At 35.0% G+C, this 13,157-nt stretch overlaps 4 protein-coding genes across 4 annotated transcripts; all 4 read left to right on the top strand.

Moving 5' to 3' along the window:
- Window positions 1–125: 125 nt before the first annotated feature.
- Window positions 126–5,608, top strand: LOC116348110 (proto-oncogene tyrosine-protein kinase ROS-like; the record flags this gene model as incomplete). Its single annotated transcript, XM_031778976.1, has 4 exons — window positions 126–2,830; window positions 2,890–3,804; window positions 3,874–4,355; window positions 5,236–5,608. Coding segments are annotated over 3 exons (3,748 nt in total), but the record flags the coding sequence as incomplete, so codon positions are not given.
- Window positions 5,609–6,318: 710 nt separating this feature from the next.
- Window positions 6,319–8,492, top strand: LOC116348113 (vegetative cell wall protein gp1-like). The gene is made up of 3 exons (XM_031778980.1): window positions 6,319–6,438; window positions 6,566–7,582; window positions 8,197–8,492. The coding sequence occupies exons 1-3, from the start codon at window positions 6,388–6,390 to the stop codon at window positions 8,455–8,457; spliced, it is 1,329 nt and encodes a 442-aa protein (XP_031634840.1). The 5' UTR covers window positions 6,319–6,387; the 3' UTR covers window positions 8,458–8,492.
- Window positions 8,493–9,001: 509 nt separating this feature from the next.
- LOC116348112 lies at window positions 9,002–9,725 on the top strand. Its single transcript, XM_031778979.1, has 2 exons — window positions 9,002–9,136; window positions 9,237–9,725. Exons 1-2 carry the CDS (start codon window positions 9,086–9,088, stop codon window positions 9,585–9,587), a joined length of 402 nt encoding a protein of 133 aa, XP_031634839.1. The 5' UTR covers window positions 9,002–9,085; the 3' UTR covers window positions 9,588–9,725.
- Window positions 9,726–11,758: 2,033 nt separating this feature from the next.
- LOC116348111 lies at window positions 11,759–12,524 on the top strand. Its single transcript, XM_031778978.1, has 2 exons — window positions 11,759–11,892; window positions 11,989–12,524. The coding sequence occupies exons 1-2, from the start codon at window positions 11,842–11,844 to the stop codon at window positions 12,385–12,387; spliced, it is 450 nt and encodes a 149-aa protein (XP_031634838.1). The 5' UTR covers window positions 11,759–11,841; the 3' UTR covers window positions 12,388–12,524.
- Window positions 12,525–13,157: the final 633 nt, after the last annotated feature.

The raw sequence follows: 13,157 nt of genomic DNA, 5'->3' as shown, positions 1-13,157 counted from the left end.
CGAATAAATAAATTTTGTTTAGTCGGACATTCGAATATGAAAATTGAATTTTTGAAAAACCTCAGCAAATCGGAATAATTTTTGCTCGAAAATAAAAATGGGAGTGGGTACTTTCAAAATCACAGAGGGGGTAAATTCGTTGCTCAGGGGGGGGTATTTTGTACCCTGGACCCCCTGGTCAGAATCTATGCATGCAACATCTCCAATCTCGAATGGTTTGAAGATATCTTATACTATGTTTGTGGCAATACATTGTATTCATTCAATCGAACCACAAACAATACCCAAAAGTTGGACGTCAAAGGCTCAGTTCAAGCGATTGCTGTTGATTGGATCGGTCGTCATTTATATTGGTTCAATCCATTACATCAGGTGCTCACTCGTGACAATCTCATCAATTTCAAACCAGAAATTTTATTCCCATTGACTGCCGTTGAAGTTGACATTAAAATCGATGCGATTCGAGGCTATTTGTACTTTTCAACTGGAAATTCGGTGGAATATTGTCGTTTAAATTGCAACGATAAAAACCGAAAAAAATTCTATTCCATTGAATCGTTTACTGGACGAAAAGTGATGGGTTTGACATTAGATTTTGATATAAATCGAGTTTATTGGATTATTTGCGGTTATGAGTCAGCAACGTTGGCGATTGCACCATTGATTTATGATGAATTCAGCGCCGTTGTGATAGAAGAATTTACATTGACCGAAAATAAAATTCTGGGACCATTGGCATATCTGAGCAATCGATTAATGTGGCTTCAAGATGATCATACGGCTGTTATTGGCAATTTGACGGGCAAAAATTTGGCGCACATTCAAAATATTGAATTGAGCGATTTGAGATCGTTTCTAGTCATCGATAAGACACAACGAAGCATTCTCGATTCGGATGTACCATTGAATGTTATTCCTGAAGCGGTGAATGCATCGACCATTCAAGTGATTGGTAAATGGAATTTCTTTAAAATCATTTGGCAACCAATCGAAACGGTGAATTACGGTGAAGTTTTTTATGAAATTCGATATTTGAATCAAACAGTCGTTGAAAAAAGTCCGTTCGTCGAAATGAAGGGTGATAAAATACCAGCTTACAGCCAATTGAATGTCACAATTAAGGCGTTTACATACTGGGCATCATCGGTGGCAGTTGAGAAAATTGTGTATTCACCATCGGCACCGCCATCCGAACCATTGGAACCACGTATTTTTGTCAAGCACATCCATAATCTACTTAAAGATGATTTGGACATTGAAGTGGTTTTCCGATGGAATAAGCCCAAAGCAACGAATGGACCATTAATTGGCTATAAAATACGATGTTGGTACGAAAAAGACAATATCCGTCACGAGAAGTACAATGATTACGAAATGCAACCCGAAAAAAATGAGGAATACATCGAAACAGTGGAGAAAAATACCACATTCTACTGTAAAGTAAGAGCCGAAACACTTGCCGGCGTTGGAAATTATTCATCATTGATAAGTATCAATACGCAAAATGAGAAGCCAATTCCGCAACTTTTTGCCGCCAGTAATGATAAAATTTATGTCGTTGACTTTGATTTAAAGCTCCATAAATCAATTGTAAATGCCGGCAGCAAAGTGGAACATTTGTGCTACATTGCATTGAACAAAGAGTTCTTTTGGACCAATGAAAACAATGAACTAATGGCATTCAGCCGAGACGGTCGCAAGAAATTGTATTCGATGAATAAACCGGTGCTATCATTGACAGTTGATTGGATCGAACGAATTGTCTACTGGTCACAATCCGAATCCAAAGGCAGTTCGATTAATTCGTTCAATTTAAACACGCAAAAATCGAATCGCATTCTCAAATCACCGCATTTTATCATCAATTTGAATGTAGCACCATTAAACCGTCAACTCTTTTGGATCGACAGTGAGTCGCATATTTCAACTCGCGGCAAATTGGTTTCACTTCATTTAGACGACGAACAATCATTGGCATTTCTTGATTCGAAAAATGAATCGATTTTTGTGACACAACAAACATTATTTCTTGATACATTCACGGTAGACCACGAAAAAGTGGTGTGGCTCAGTGATATCAATCAATTGATATCAACCGATATTCGAACAAGAGCGTCAACTGTCGTCAATTTTACATATCAACCGAACATGATGAATTTTAATCGCGATAGTGCTCGCATTTATTGGACACAGAATAACATCACCTTTGCCGAAAATCAATTGGAACAAGCACCGTACAAGCACACTTTCTTCTATCCAATGAAAATTTTACCGATTTTTCGACAGAATTATCCACCGATTCGTTGTTTGCTGCCGCCAAAAGACTTTTATTCGAAGGAAAAACTTGTCGTTAATAAATCCACTGATCGAACACTGTGGCTTAATTTACCAGTGCCAAAAGGTGTCGATAGCTGCTCATTCGTACCAATGTTTTGGAAATTTAGAATCATGTACGCCGAATTGGAAATTGAAGAGTCACAAATTTGTTCGGTAAATACATGTAATTCGCCTGAAACAAGTGATAAATTGATTGAAATCAACAATCTTAAGCCGTTTACCAAATATCAATTTCAAATAGGCATAAGCAATTTCTACACAGAATATTTGCACATGAGCCTAAATTTTACACGGCCTTTGGTGTTCCAAACGGAAATCGGTGCACCGTCGAGTCCGAGAAATGTTACGACAAAAATGTTGAGTCCAACTGAAATCTATCTTAGTTGGTTGCCACCGCTTGAGATCAACGGGCCGGAAATTCAGTATGAGGTTCACTATTCCACCGAAAATGAAATCAACGGAAAGAAAAATCACGTTAAAATGACTGTCAAAGGTAAGAACAATTGATTTTTCATCGAATTTTATAAATTAATACATTTTAAATCGTTTTAGGTGAAAACGTAACGTCAATTACCATAAATGAATTGCTGCCAAATCAGCCGTACATCGTATGGGTTCAAGCGCACACAACTGAAATGCTGTACAGTGAAAGTCCTCATATAAAAATTAAAACACTGCCCAACCCAGAAATGATTCAATTAATTTCGTCAACATCGAAATCTTTGACGGTTGCATGGGAACCCTACGTACACGCTTCAAAATATATGATGTTTTGTCGTCCAATCGAATGCAATGATTCGTTTGCTGATCTCATTCTTGATTCTGCGCACGAAGTGAATAGTACGAATATCCAACGAAGTGGGCACAAAGTGACCCTTTTAAAATTGCATCCAAAATCTCAGTACATTTTTTGGTTACAATTTTGGTTTAAAAATCGCATTGATCCATATACTTGGCCGCAAAAGGAGCGTTTTGTGTTTAAAACGTATACGGATCGACCGATTGCACCAGGCAAGCCTAGCATTATGATTCGAAACAATAAGTATGAGATAATCTGGGCACCGGCCGAAAGTAATGACTCCAAAATCGAAGAATATTGCTTAGAAGGTCTTCGAATGCGTGGTCTTAATCAAGCCGGCCATTCAACCAATTCGATTGAAAAAATTAGTCAAGGAAATACTTTAATGGAGCTGCGACAGACGTTTAATGAATCAGAACCAATCGCAGACTCATGGGTCGTTTACTACAAAGGCAATGATACATTTTGGAAAGTGGAAGGCTTGAACGACATTGCAATGTATTCGTTCCGAGTAAAAGCACAAAATGCGAATGGTTGGGGCGAATATAGTGCACTGAGCGGACGAATCACAGATATTCAACCGCTTTCAACAAATAGTGAACAACTTGTGATTGCTGTAGCCGCACCAGCATTGATTGCCATTTTAATTGTAACAGTTTGGTGCTTTAGTGAGTCATTTGAAAAATTAATTTTTTCTTCATTTTGGTCAATAATTTGATTCCGCTTTTTTTTTTTAGCTTGGCGACGAAAGCGATTGTACAATCTTCAAGGGGAAAGTAGTGGCTACAGGTCTTATGCAATGCTGTCATTAACAGCCTGTCAACATTATATGGGTCAACAAAACAACCAGAATCATCACCACTAACCATAGAAATGAGTCAAGTATAACGGAATTCAATCTCTATTTCAAAATCAGTTTCACCGCAAATAGCACCTGTCAACTCGGTTCTAGATAAGAAATGTTAAGTGGCAAGAACAACATCATACATTAATAACAGAAGTTTACCTTAGTATGAGTTCCAAGAAGAGTTATGCCAATAAAGTTCAGGATTTGGTTAGCTTATAGGCTTAAAGAAAATATGAACCTAAAAACATAGCAAAGTTACAAAACTAATGTCTGCGTTGTCTTTTAAGTAACTGGAATAAAAAGAAACTAACTGAGGGAATTTAAAGAAAAGCTTTTACTCTAATAAGAATGATTTTCAACTGCAATTTAAGGGTGAGCAAATTTGTTATTCAAAAATCATTTGCTTCAAATTTATTTCATGGCATATATTCTCAGAAAATGTCTTTGTAGAAAATGAAGTGAGGAATAGGTAAATAAATATTTTCGCTGCACTGTCTCAGACAAGTTCATGATGTGAATGTATGCAAAATATTTACTTTATTATCCAAACAAAATATGCATAGATTCATTAAATTGACGTCATCCGAATTCGAATTTCAACAGGGCCGGTATTCTAAAACAATCCACAAAAATCGTTCGGAATCATTTGTTTATATAAACAACTCAGCTCAGTGAAAACAATAAAAGTTATTGTTATAACTATATTAACACTCACATTACTACACTCACTATAACAACCACTTCAATTGTTTTCAGTCCGATTCAGCGCCTGACCGTAGCTAATATTTTGAATGTGTAACAATTCTTCTTTATATTTTCAATGTTTGGCGACAAATGTAGAGCTCTATTAAAGTTATATTTTGGTACTTTTGGTGTCCATATTTGACGCCAAACGTTGAAAAGACAAACAAATATTAGTTTCAAATGAATAGTCCGCTCAATATATTGTCGGAATAATTCCACTGTTGAAAGAGGTGTCGGAATAATTCCGAACAAAATAAGTGGAATATTGTTTATTTTTTTTTGTCTTATGAATAACGACTATTATTCTCGTTATCTGCTACAATATTATTCAAAACAATATTCATTCAAAGAAATATGTTTTTCGGAATAATTCCGAACAAATTGTTGGAAAGTGGCATTAGAATACCGGCCCCGAAATCGATGCTAATCATTTGTGATAAACTCAATGGAACCAAAAATGACATGGACTTTATTTTTGCATTTTAAATTGAATCTATTTATGTGGTAGAGATGCTGAAGAGGGCGAAAAAATAAACAGCGGCGATAATTTCGGATATTCATTATGCGGCATAAAAGACCGGGAATGGATCGAAACATCGAGAAAACAACCAATTAAAATTAAACCATTACCATATAAAAAGCCATTTTACAAGCCGTTCTATATAAAATCAAGATATAATGTGCGATTTACATAATGATTCATGGATGAACTGTAATCGCATTGCATAACAACACCCATAAAATCAGTTTGTAATAAATAGGTGTTGTTTTAGGGCTAGCCAATAGATTGCCTTGAGCAAGTCCAAAGTATCCAATAACATAGTTTGACATTTTTACAGGTGGAAAATTAAAAACTTTCAAATTACAGCATTGACTTTTGACTTGCTCGCAGTATTTTTTATATCCATCGACTTATTTAGATTCAATCAGTGAAATATCGATATATTTACAAATAAAGATTTTCTTTAGCACTGCCGAATCTTTCGTTATTTTTTTCAATTAATCGCATAATTTGATTTTTCACTATCAACATTTACATTATTAAATCCAGTAAACGTCACAAGCTCAGACTTCCAGAGATGAATTATTTTCGAAAAAATTGTATCATATTTGGACTTATTACAAATCTCCCAACAAAATGCACTATCCATATCTAGCTATATATCTAGTTCATGTAAAATGTTGACCTAAAAATGTAAGTTTTTAAGCTGGATGGCGTTCAAACTACTATACGGTTGAAAACTGATGATCAAATTTATGACACCTTTAGTTTAAAGATGAAATTTTCTTTCTCAATTTATACATTTTTTTATTTGAGTATTTCCCTCAGTATCTCCTTCGGCAATTTTTAGTAGATTTATATTTTCAGCGTATAAATATGGATATGACGTCAATTTATGCAAATCATTCATTTGAATTTTTTCAAAACGAATGTGCATAAATTAGATACATCATAGTAACTGTCATCGGTTCAGTTGAATCTACGACTAAAGTTTCTCACGAACAATGAATTTCAATGATCAATTTCGCATTTTAATGAGTACCTGAACTTGAATAAATGTCACACTTTTTCCAAGCGTATAAAGGGTAACCCAGCTCTGTACATCTTTCAGTAAGTCCTTGTCGACTGAATGCAGAATTTCTGTAAGAGCCAAGGAAAATGTGTTCGAAATTTTTCATATTATTGTTGGTTGGACTCATAATTTTTGAGGTGAGTTGAACACAATCTCTAAAAGAGTAGGAAAAATATAAAAACCTACCTTTTGATTTGAATCTAGCAAAATAACGATCAAAAAGAAAAATATCAGTTTGCCAATAAAATATTTCAATTTTAATAGTTCTCTGTCATCGAAGCGGATGGAAATTCTTTTGATAAAAATCCTGAAGGAAGCGGAAATAGTGGTGGTAATTGGTGGAGTAATTTATGTGGAAGAAAAGATCGTGAATCAATCGATCCACCAATAATTACGAGAAAACGATCCTTCAAAGTATCACCATCCCAAGAGCCAATACCGCCACCGCCTCCAACTTATGTTGCAAAAAATATTTCTCCAAGTATACACCATTCCGCAATCAAAAGTCAGGCTCACTCTTACACTCCAAACGATGAAAACAGCCGTGCAAGAGAAATGATCAACGAAATACCACAAACGAATCCACCAATCCCAGTGAATGCTCCAAGAGTACCTGCTGTCCAACCGGTTGAACCTTCCCCACCCGTTCCCCCAAGACAACCTCTAGTTTATCAAAAAACGACTCCATCGGAACCACCAATTTCAAATCGATTCATTTCAAATCCAACCCCATCGGTGTCGCATGTACAACATTCACCAAGTGAACATCAAAATTCAGAAAGACGGACGTCAGTACGAGATATGGCCAATCGTTTATCAGCCATGAATCTTCCAATGGGTGGCCAACCTCAAGCGGTCAGAATGTCAAATTCACCGCCACCAAATCGGTTTAGCCCAAAGTCTTATTCACCACCGCCACAAAGATCGACATCGCCAGTTGTTTTTAGTGCAGCAGATCAAAGCACCGTCGTATCGGAAGAAAGGCGGATGTCCATAAAAGAAAGAGCCAACCAACTTCAAGGGATGAAGTTTCCGTTTGGTCAACAATTACCGCAACCAATTAGATCGAATCCAAAACCAGTAGTGGCAAATATACCCGCAAAATCACCTTCAAAACCCCCAACACCTAAAGGTCCACCTCCACCACCACCACCACCTCCTAAGCCTACAAATGGACCTCCAAAGGCACCCCCATTACCTCCAAAGGCACCCCCATTACCTCCAAAGGCACCTCCATTACCTCCAAAAACAGGACCATTGCCTCCATTATCACGTACACAGGCAAGTTATCAATTTTCACGTCAAAATCAACAGCCACAAAAGAGTGCACCAGCACCACCAAACTATTCATCAGCTTCAGGTAACAGAGTTACTATTGATTATAATGAACTACCTTCAGTATCGCAAAGAGCCAAAAATCTTGATTCACTAATTCGAAGTGGGGGCTTTGCATTCCCACAATCTAAAGCTTAATTATACGCTTTTCAAAGCGGGTTCTATTTTTATTGAAAGATTAACACTCATTTTTCATTAGACTTTTGTGAAAGATTTTCCAAATCTTATTGACCAAAGCATTTGAATGTATCATAAATTGAAATTGTTTATCCATCGAAATTAGAATAAACAATAATCGACTTTAAAGTCGAACTTTAAGTTGTCTATTTATATACTTATTATAAATTTTTTAAGACGAATAGAAATTGTAGATTCTATTGATAAAACAAGTAGTAACTGTGCTAGTTTTTTTTAAATTAAAAACTTTTCTTAAAGAGAATTAAAGTTCGTTCGACCTTCACAATATTTTTTCTTCATATATATTATGCTAGCTGCTAGCAAGACTCCTTTGATGAAGAAAATATTAAAATGAAAGTTCATATGAGATTTTTGTATGACAGATTTTGGACGAAAATTTCAAAAAAGCCGTCAAAGATGCTGAACATTTCAAGAGACGACCAGATGAGGGTGACAACCAGGAATTGTATGCCTTGTATCAGCAAGCAACTGTGGGTGATTGTAATACTCAGAGACCGTATGATTCACAAGCAATCGCCTATTGGAATGCATGGCACCACAAAAAAGGCACCAATACAATGAAAGCTAAAGAGAATTATGCCAACAAAGTTCGTGATTTGGTCGGCAGAATCGGTTTAAAATAAAAAGAAGATGAATTGCGTAATACACCAACATTCGAGAAAATGGTCTTTTTTTGCTAGAATATTGCAAGAATAAATTTCATATTAAAAAAATTTGATCGCAGGAGATTTTGATAGCTGTTAGAACTTAAAATTACGTTCATAATTCAACTTTAAAGTTCGAATTTTCAAACTGAATTAATTCGAAATATTGTTGATTTGTTACACATGTTGACGCATTTGCCGTCTGGAATTTTTTATAATCGGGAACATGTTATAAAAAAATTCCAGATACGTTTCTCTTGAAAAGAGTTTTACACGTGTCGCAACTAGGTTTGTATTGCTTGTGAAAAACATTTGGATAATAATATTATAAACACAAGTCAAAACGTGTAGTCTTCGTATTGGTTTATAACACTAAAGACGACTCCGAATCGTTTTCAAAACATTTACGCATGTCAGAATAAATAATTAAAAATTCTTAGAGTTCGTAATGCGAATAATTTACAAATGAAATTCTTTTATATTTGCCTGGCGCTGTGTAATTGGTAATTCCATGCACACATAAACGTATATAAATCGAAGACATTTTATTCGAGTTTTATCAGTGAGCTGACAAATTTTGTTAAATTATCTTTACTTGGCAGAAAAAATGTTCCACAAACTTTTCGCTTTGTTTTTAATCGGGTTCTTCGTTGCCGAGGTTTGTTTGTGACTTTTCGGGGTTTTATTTTGTCTTACCACGAACTTTCGTCCATAAAAATTGATGTTTTTGCTAAAATTTCGATTTTCTTTTGGTAAAGAGCGTAAATGGGGCACCGGGCGTGAAAAATTTGATTTCCGAATATGAGGCCAAAATCAAGTCCGCTACACCAGCAGCACCAGTAGAAGCACCAGTAGAAGCACCAATCGTGCCGGCACCACAATTTCCTCTAGATCCATCTGAGCATACAATCGATCAAAAAATGAACATATTCGGAGGTAGCATCAAATTGAAGAAACAACCTTTAAAAGTCGCTGAACCACAAACATCTGTGGAATCACCAGAGCCAGCCGATCTTCCAATTGGTGAAAAGATGAAGAAATTTGGAGGCAGTTTCAATGAGAACAAACAACACGCTGATCATAAGCCCACCGGACATGGAAAACACTAGTGAATAAATGTCACAGTCACGTCCATTCATCGCAAGAATAATATATTCCATTTTGTAAAATATTTTTTACATTCTCTTTAGTTTGATGGGAAAAAATTAATAAATTAAATACGCGTATATTTTAATTATTCAATTTTAGTTTTTGTTGAATTTTATTTCCATATTTGATGAATCTTGCGAAAAATTTATCGGAGATTGATAGTTACCCATGTCGTGAGTCATACGATTTAAAAAAAAAAATGGTTTGGTAAACCATGATTGCGATGCGAATGAAAAGTTGACTCAAAATGCTCTTGAGATATCTCCATAAGCAAAATCAACATCAAAAATGAATGTTCATTCAATCAATTTCTTTTAATAAAGAATAAAAATGATTTTACCAACAAAGCACCTTACCAAAAAAAATCCCATCAAAACCATTTTTAAATTCATTGTCATTAGGTTTTGAAATTCTTATTACTGAAAATGAGACCAATATCAAAGAAACCACATCAGTATTTTCAGTAAAAAGCAGAGCAAATTGTCAATAAATGTATCAATCAAAAAGATGTAGTAAATCCAGCACCACAACAGCCTCTAAATCTATCAAAACTTCAAATTGACCATAAGTTAAGTTTGAATGACTCGAATAAACAGTAACGCAATAAATAAAGTTCTTGAAATATTGAAATGGACTATATTCACAATAGCTTTGCATGTCAAGTAAAATATATAAATAAAATGTCTTACATCCGTAAGATGAACTTTTCCGCACTGTGATCCACGACATGAAAGAAAACTAAATCTGACATTAGTTTTAGATAAAAATAATTTTCGAAGCACTTTTCTTACAAAAACTACTAGAAATGAGAATTTTTGTATCGGAGCCATGCCTATATGATATCGTAATCATGTGAAAATTTGCAGAGGTTATTTTTTTCACAAAAAGGTTACATTCTGAAAGTTTGAAGAAATTTCAATGCATATTAAGGGTACTTCCCATACAAAATTTCGTTTTAGAGCGAAAAATCCAAAATATTGTTCGGGAGGTGCCCCTAATATTCGTTGAAATGTCTTCAAACTCTCGGAATAGTATTTATGTGTGATAAAAATAACCTGTGCAAGTTTCAGCTCATTACGATATCATACAGGCATGGCTTCCATACAAAAATCCAAATTTTTTGAATTTTTTGTATGAAAAGTGTTTCGAAAGTTGATTGTATCGCAAAACTAACGTCATATTCGGTTTTCTCGTACCCAAAAACCCCCCTATACACATTTTTGAGTGTTTAAGAATACATTAAATATCACTTTTGGAAGAAAAATTGAATTTTTCCCATGGATGGACATGGGCATCACACCAGACATGACACTTTACCCTGTCAACCAAAGTCGCTCAAAATCTAATGGTTTCTATTCCTCGGCACCCCCAATCATCCTGTGAAGTCAGATTTTGAATTACTTTTCTTGTTTGAAAGTTATTGTGTTAACAAATTTTTGCGTACAGGGTACAGGGTACAGGGTACAGGGTACAGGGTACGCACATACATTCGGACATCGAAAAAACGCTGGATTCGTGTTCCCTGGCCCCAAAAACACCCAGAAAACACATTTTTTATGGGTGTTAATTTTTCGACCGATTCCAATACTTTACCTTACACACTAGGTGTGTGCGGAAAAGTAATATTTTATATACTCATTAGTATATCATAACTGAAAAGAATCTCACAATTTCGTTTGCCTTGAGAAAAGAATTACACGTGTCGAAAATCCAAATTTCTTATCAAAAAACAATTCTTCATTTTAGGTGGTGTCTGGTGTGCACACCATTGCTGCAAAGACACTTAGTTATTAGCGCCATCTAGTTCGTGCGAGAAAAAATCTTCACATTTCACACACGTACTATTGAGTTACTTCACTATGCAATACAGTGAGGGCGCCAGTGATACGTGTTTTGCAGCAACCAGTGCTGGTGTGTGTCATAATATGCGAATGTTTTTTCAACTTTGTTTTTATTCCCAAGCTTATTATCAAAATTGAAGCGAATCGATTAGTAGATGACTACAAATTTGTCGTATGCATGTCATAATAATAATTAAAAATTCTTATACTAATATGATCGCAATGTAATCAATTATAAATGCATTTTTTTTTCAAATAGCTTCAATTTCGTCCATACAAGAAAACGTATATAAATTAAAGCAACTTCAGCTGGAATTCATCAGTAAGTTTTTTTTTTTGAATAATATTTTAGTAAAAATTCACGATAAACAAAATGTTCGTTAAGTTGTTCGCCTTATTTTTCATCGGATTTTTTCTTTCTGAGGTAAGTCTCGGGTGAAAAGAAATATTTTCCATATAAATTGAGTCTGTAGTAAAAATCTCTGTTAAATTCTCCGTTTTTTTATATTTGAAATTTCAGAACCTGATTGTAAACGCAGGTGAAGTAGATCCATCTGAAAAGAAAGTCGGTGAAAAGGCTCAATTGTGGGGAGGTAGTATTAAAACCAATAAAGCATCGTCCGCTGAACCCGCTGAGCCTTCAACACCTGTTGTGGTACCACCAAAGGACAAAGATGTCTCTGAGCTTCCAGTTGGATTGAAGGCTGCACAATGGGGTGGCCGTTTGAACCACCTAGGTCAAAATCAGCCACCAAAAGAGAAAGATTCGTCTGCTCTTCCAATCGCCGAGAAGATGAAATTGTTCGGAGGAAGCTTTAAGAAGGACAAAGATCCAAGTTTGTTATCAGTCGAACAAAAGGCCAGCAAATTTGGAGGCTCCATCGTCAAGAAACAAAAACATCCAGCCCCACAAAAATAATAATGACATTTTCTACAGCCACGTCAATTACTTATAAATATAAATAATATCATTCTGTAAGTGTGACGCAGGTTTCTTTTTTGTGCTTCAGCAAAATTCGAAAATCCGAATAAATTATAACAAATTTCAAAGTATAATGCACAGGTGTTTTATTTGATTACGCAAAATGAATTCTCTCTTTTTCTTCTTCTATTTTTCTAACTGAATTGACGATTGACGTCACATAAACGATTTGAAAAATTAAAACAGCGTACAATAATTTCTCTTATAATGCCACTTGATATTGTGGGTCAAAAACTATATTTTTTGTAACTTTGGTCACACTGAGCAAAAGTGAGCAAGCCATAAATATTTTTTTTTTCATCGATATCTCACCCTGTAAAAGAGATCTTTTGGAAAGACTACTATTCCACCTCTTTTCAAAAAATATTTATATTTATTAGCGAATTTTTGTGATCTTTCAATGTTCAATATTCATCAAATAATAATTTTCTTTGCTGTTTTAAGTATTGTTTTAAAAAAAATTGTTGGATCTTTACCGAATATTTCACCGGTTTTAAAAAAAATTCTCCTCCCTTGCGTGTATCCGGAGTAGTGACACTAAAAGTAAAGCTTTGACTATCCTTACTGTAAGCTGTAGCGGATCGTTTGACATACTCATGTTGTCTTATAATTAAGTCACGTATAAGATTGGAAGCTGAATTTGAGCACCATGTCGGGTCTAATTTATACTGACAACCCGGTTTTTTAACAGTATCATTTACAAATAC

Source organism: Contarinia nasturtii, unplaced genomic scaffold (genome assembly GCF_009176525.2).
Source record: "Contarinia nasturtii isolate CC-2019 unplaced genomic scaffold, AAFC_CNas_1.1 Cnas_scaffold_2274, whole genome shotgun sequence".
NCBI classification, from domain to species: Eukaryota; Metazoa; Arthropoda; class Insecta; order Diptera; family Cecidomyiidae; genus Contarinia; species Contarinia nasturtii.
The sequence above is the reverse complement of the archived record's forward strand: the minus strand, read 5'-3'. Positions and strand labels throughout refer to the sequence as shown.

Bases quoted from the DNA above. Each gene is read 5' to 3' on its own strand.
- LOC116348112 (XM_031778979.1), top strand. From the start codon at position 9,086: ATGTTCCACAAACTTTTCGCTTTGTTTTTAATCGGGTTCTTCGTTGCC. The intron at 9,137-9,236 runs GTTTGTTTGTGA...CTTTTGGTAAAG, and splicing joins TCGGGTTCTTCGTTGCCGAG to AGCGTAAATGGGGCACCGGG.
- LOC116348111 (XM_031778978.1), top strand. From the start codon at position 11,842: ATGTTCGTTAAGTTGTTCGCCTTATTTTTCATCGGATTTTTTCTTTCT. The intron at 11,893-11,988 runs GTAAGTCTCGGG...TTGAAATTTCAG, and splicing joins TCGGATTTTTTCTTTCTGAG to AACCTGATTGTAAACGCAGG.
- LOC116348113 (XM_031778980.1), top strand. From the start codon at position 6,388: ATGTGTTCGAAATTTTTCATATTATTGTTGGTTGGACTCATAATTTTT. The intron at 6,439-6,565 runs GTGAGTTGAACA...CAATTTTAATAG, and splicing joins TTGGACTCATAATTTTTGAG to TTCTCTGTCATCGAAGCGGA. The intron at 7,583-8,196 runs GCAAGTTATCAA...TTTGTATGACAG, and splicing joins CTCCATTATCACGTACACAG to ATTTTGGACGAAAATTTCAA.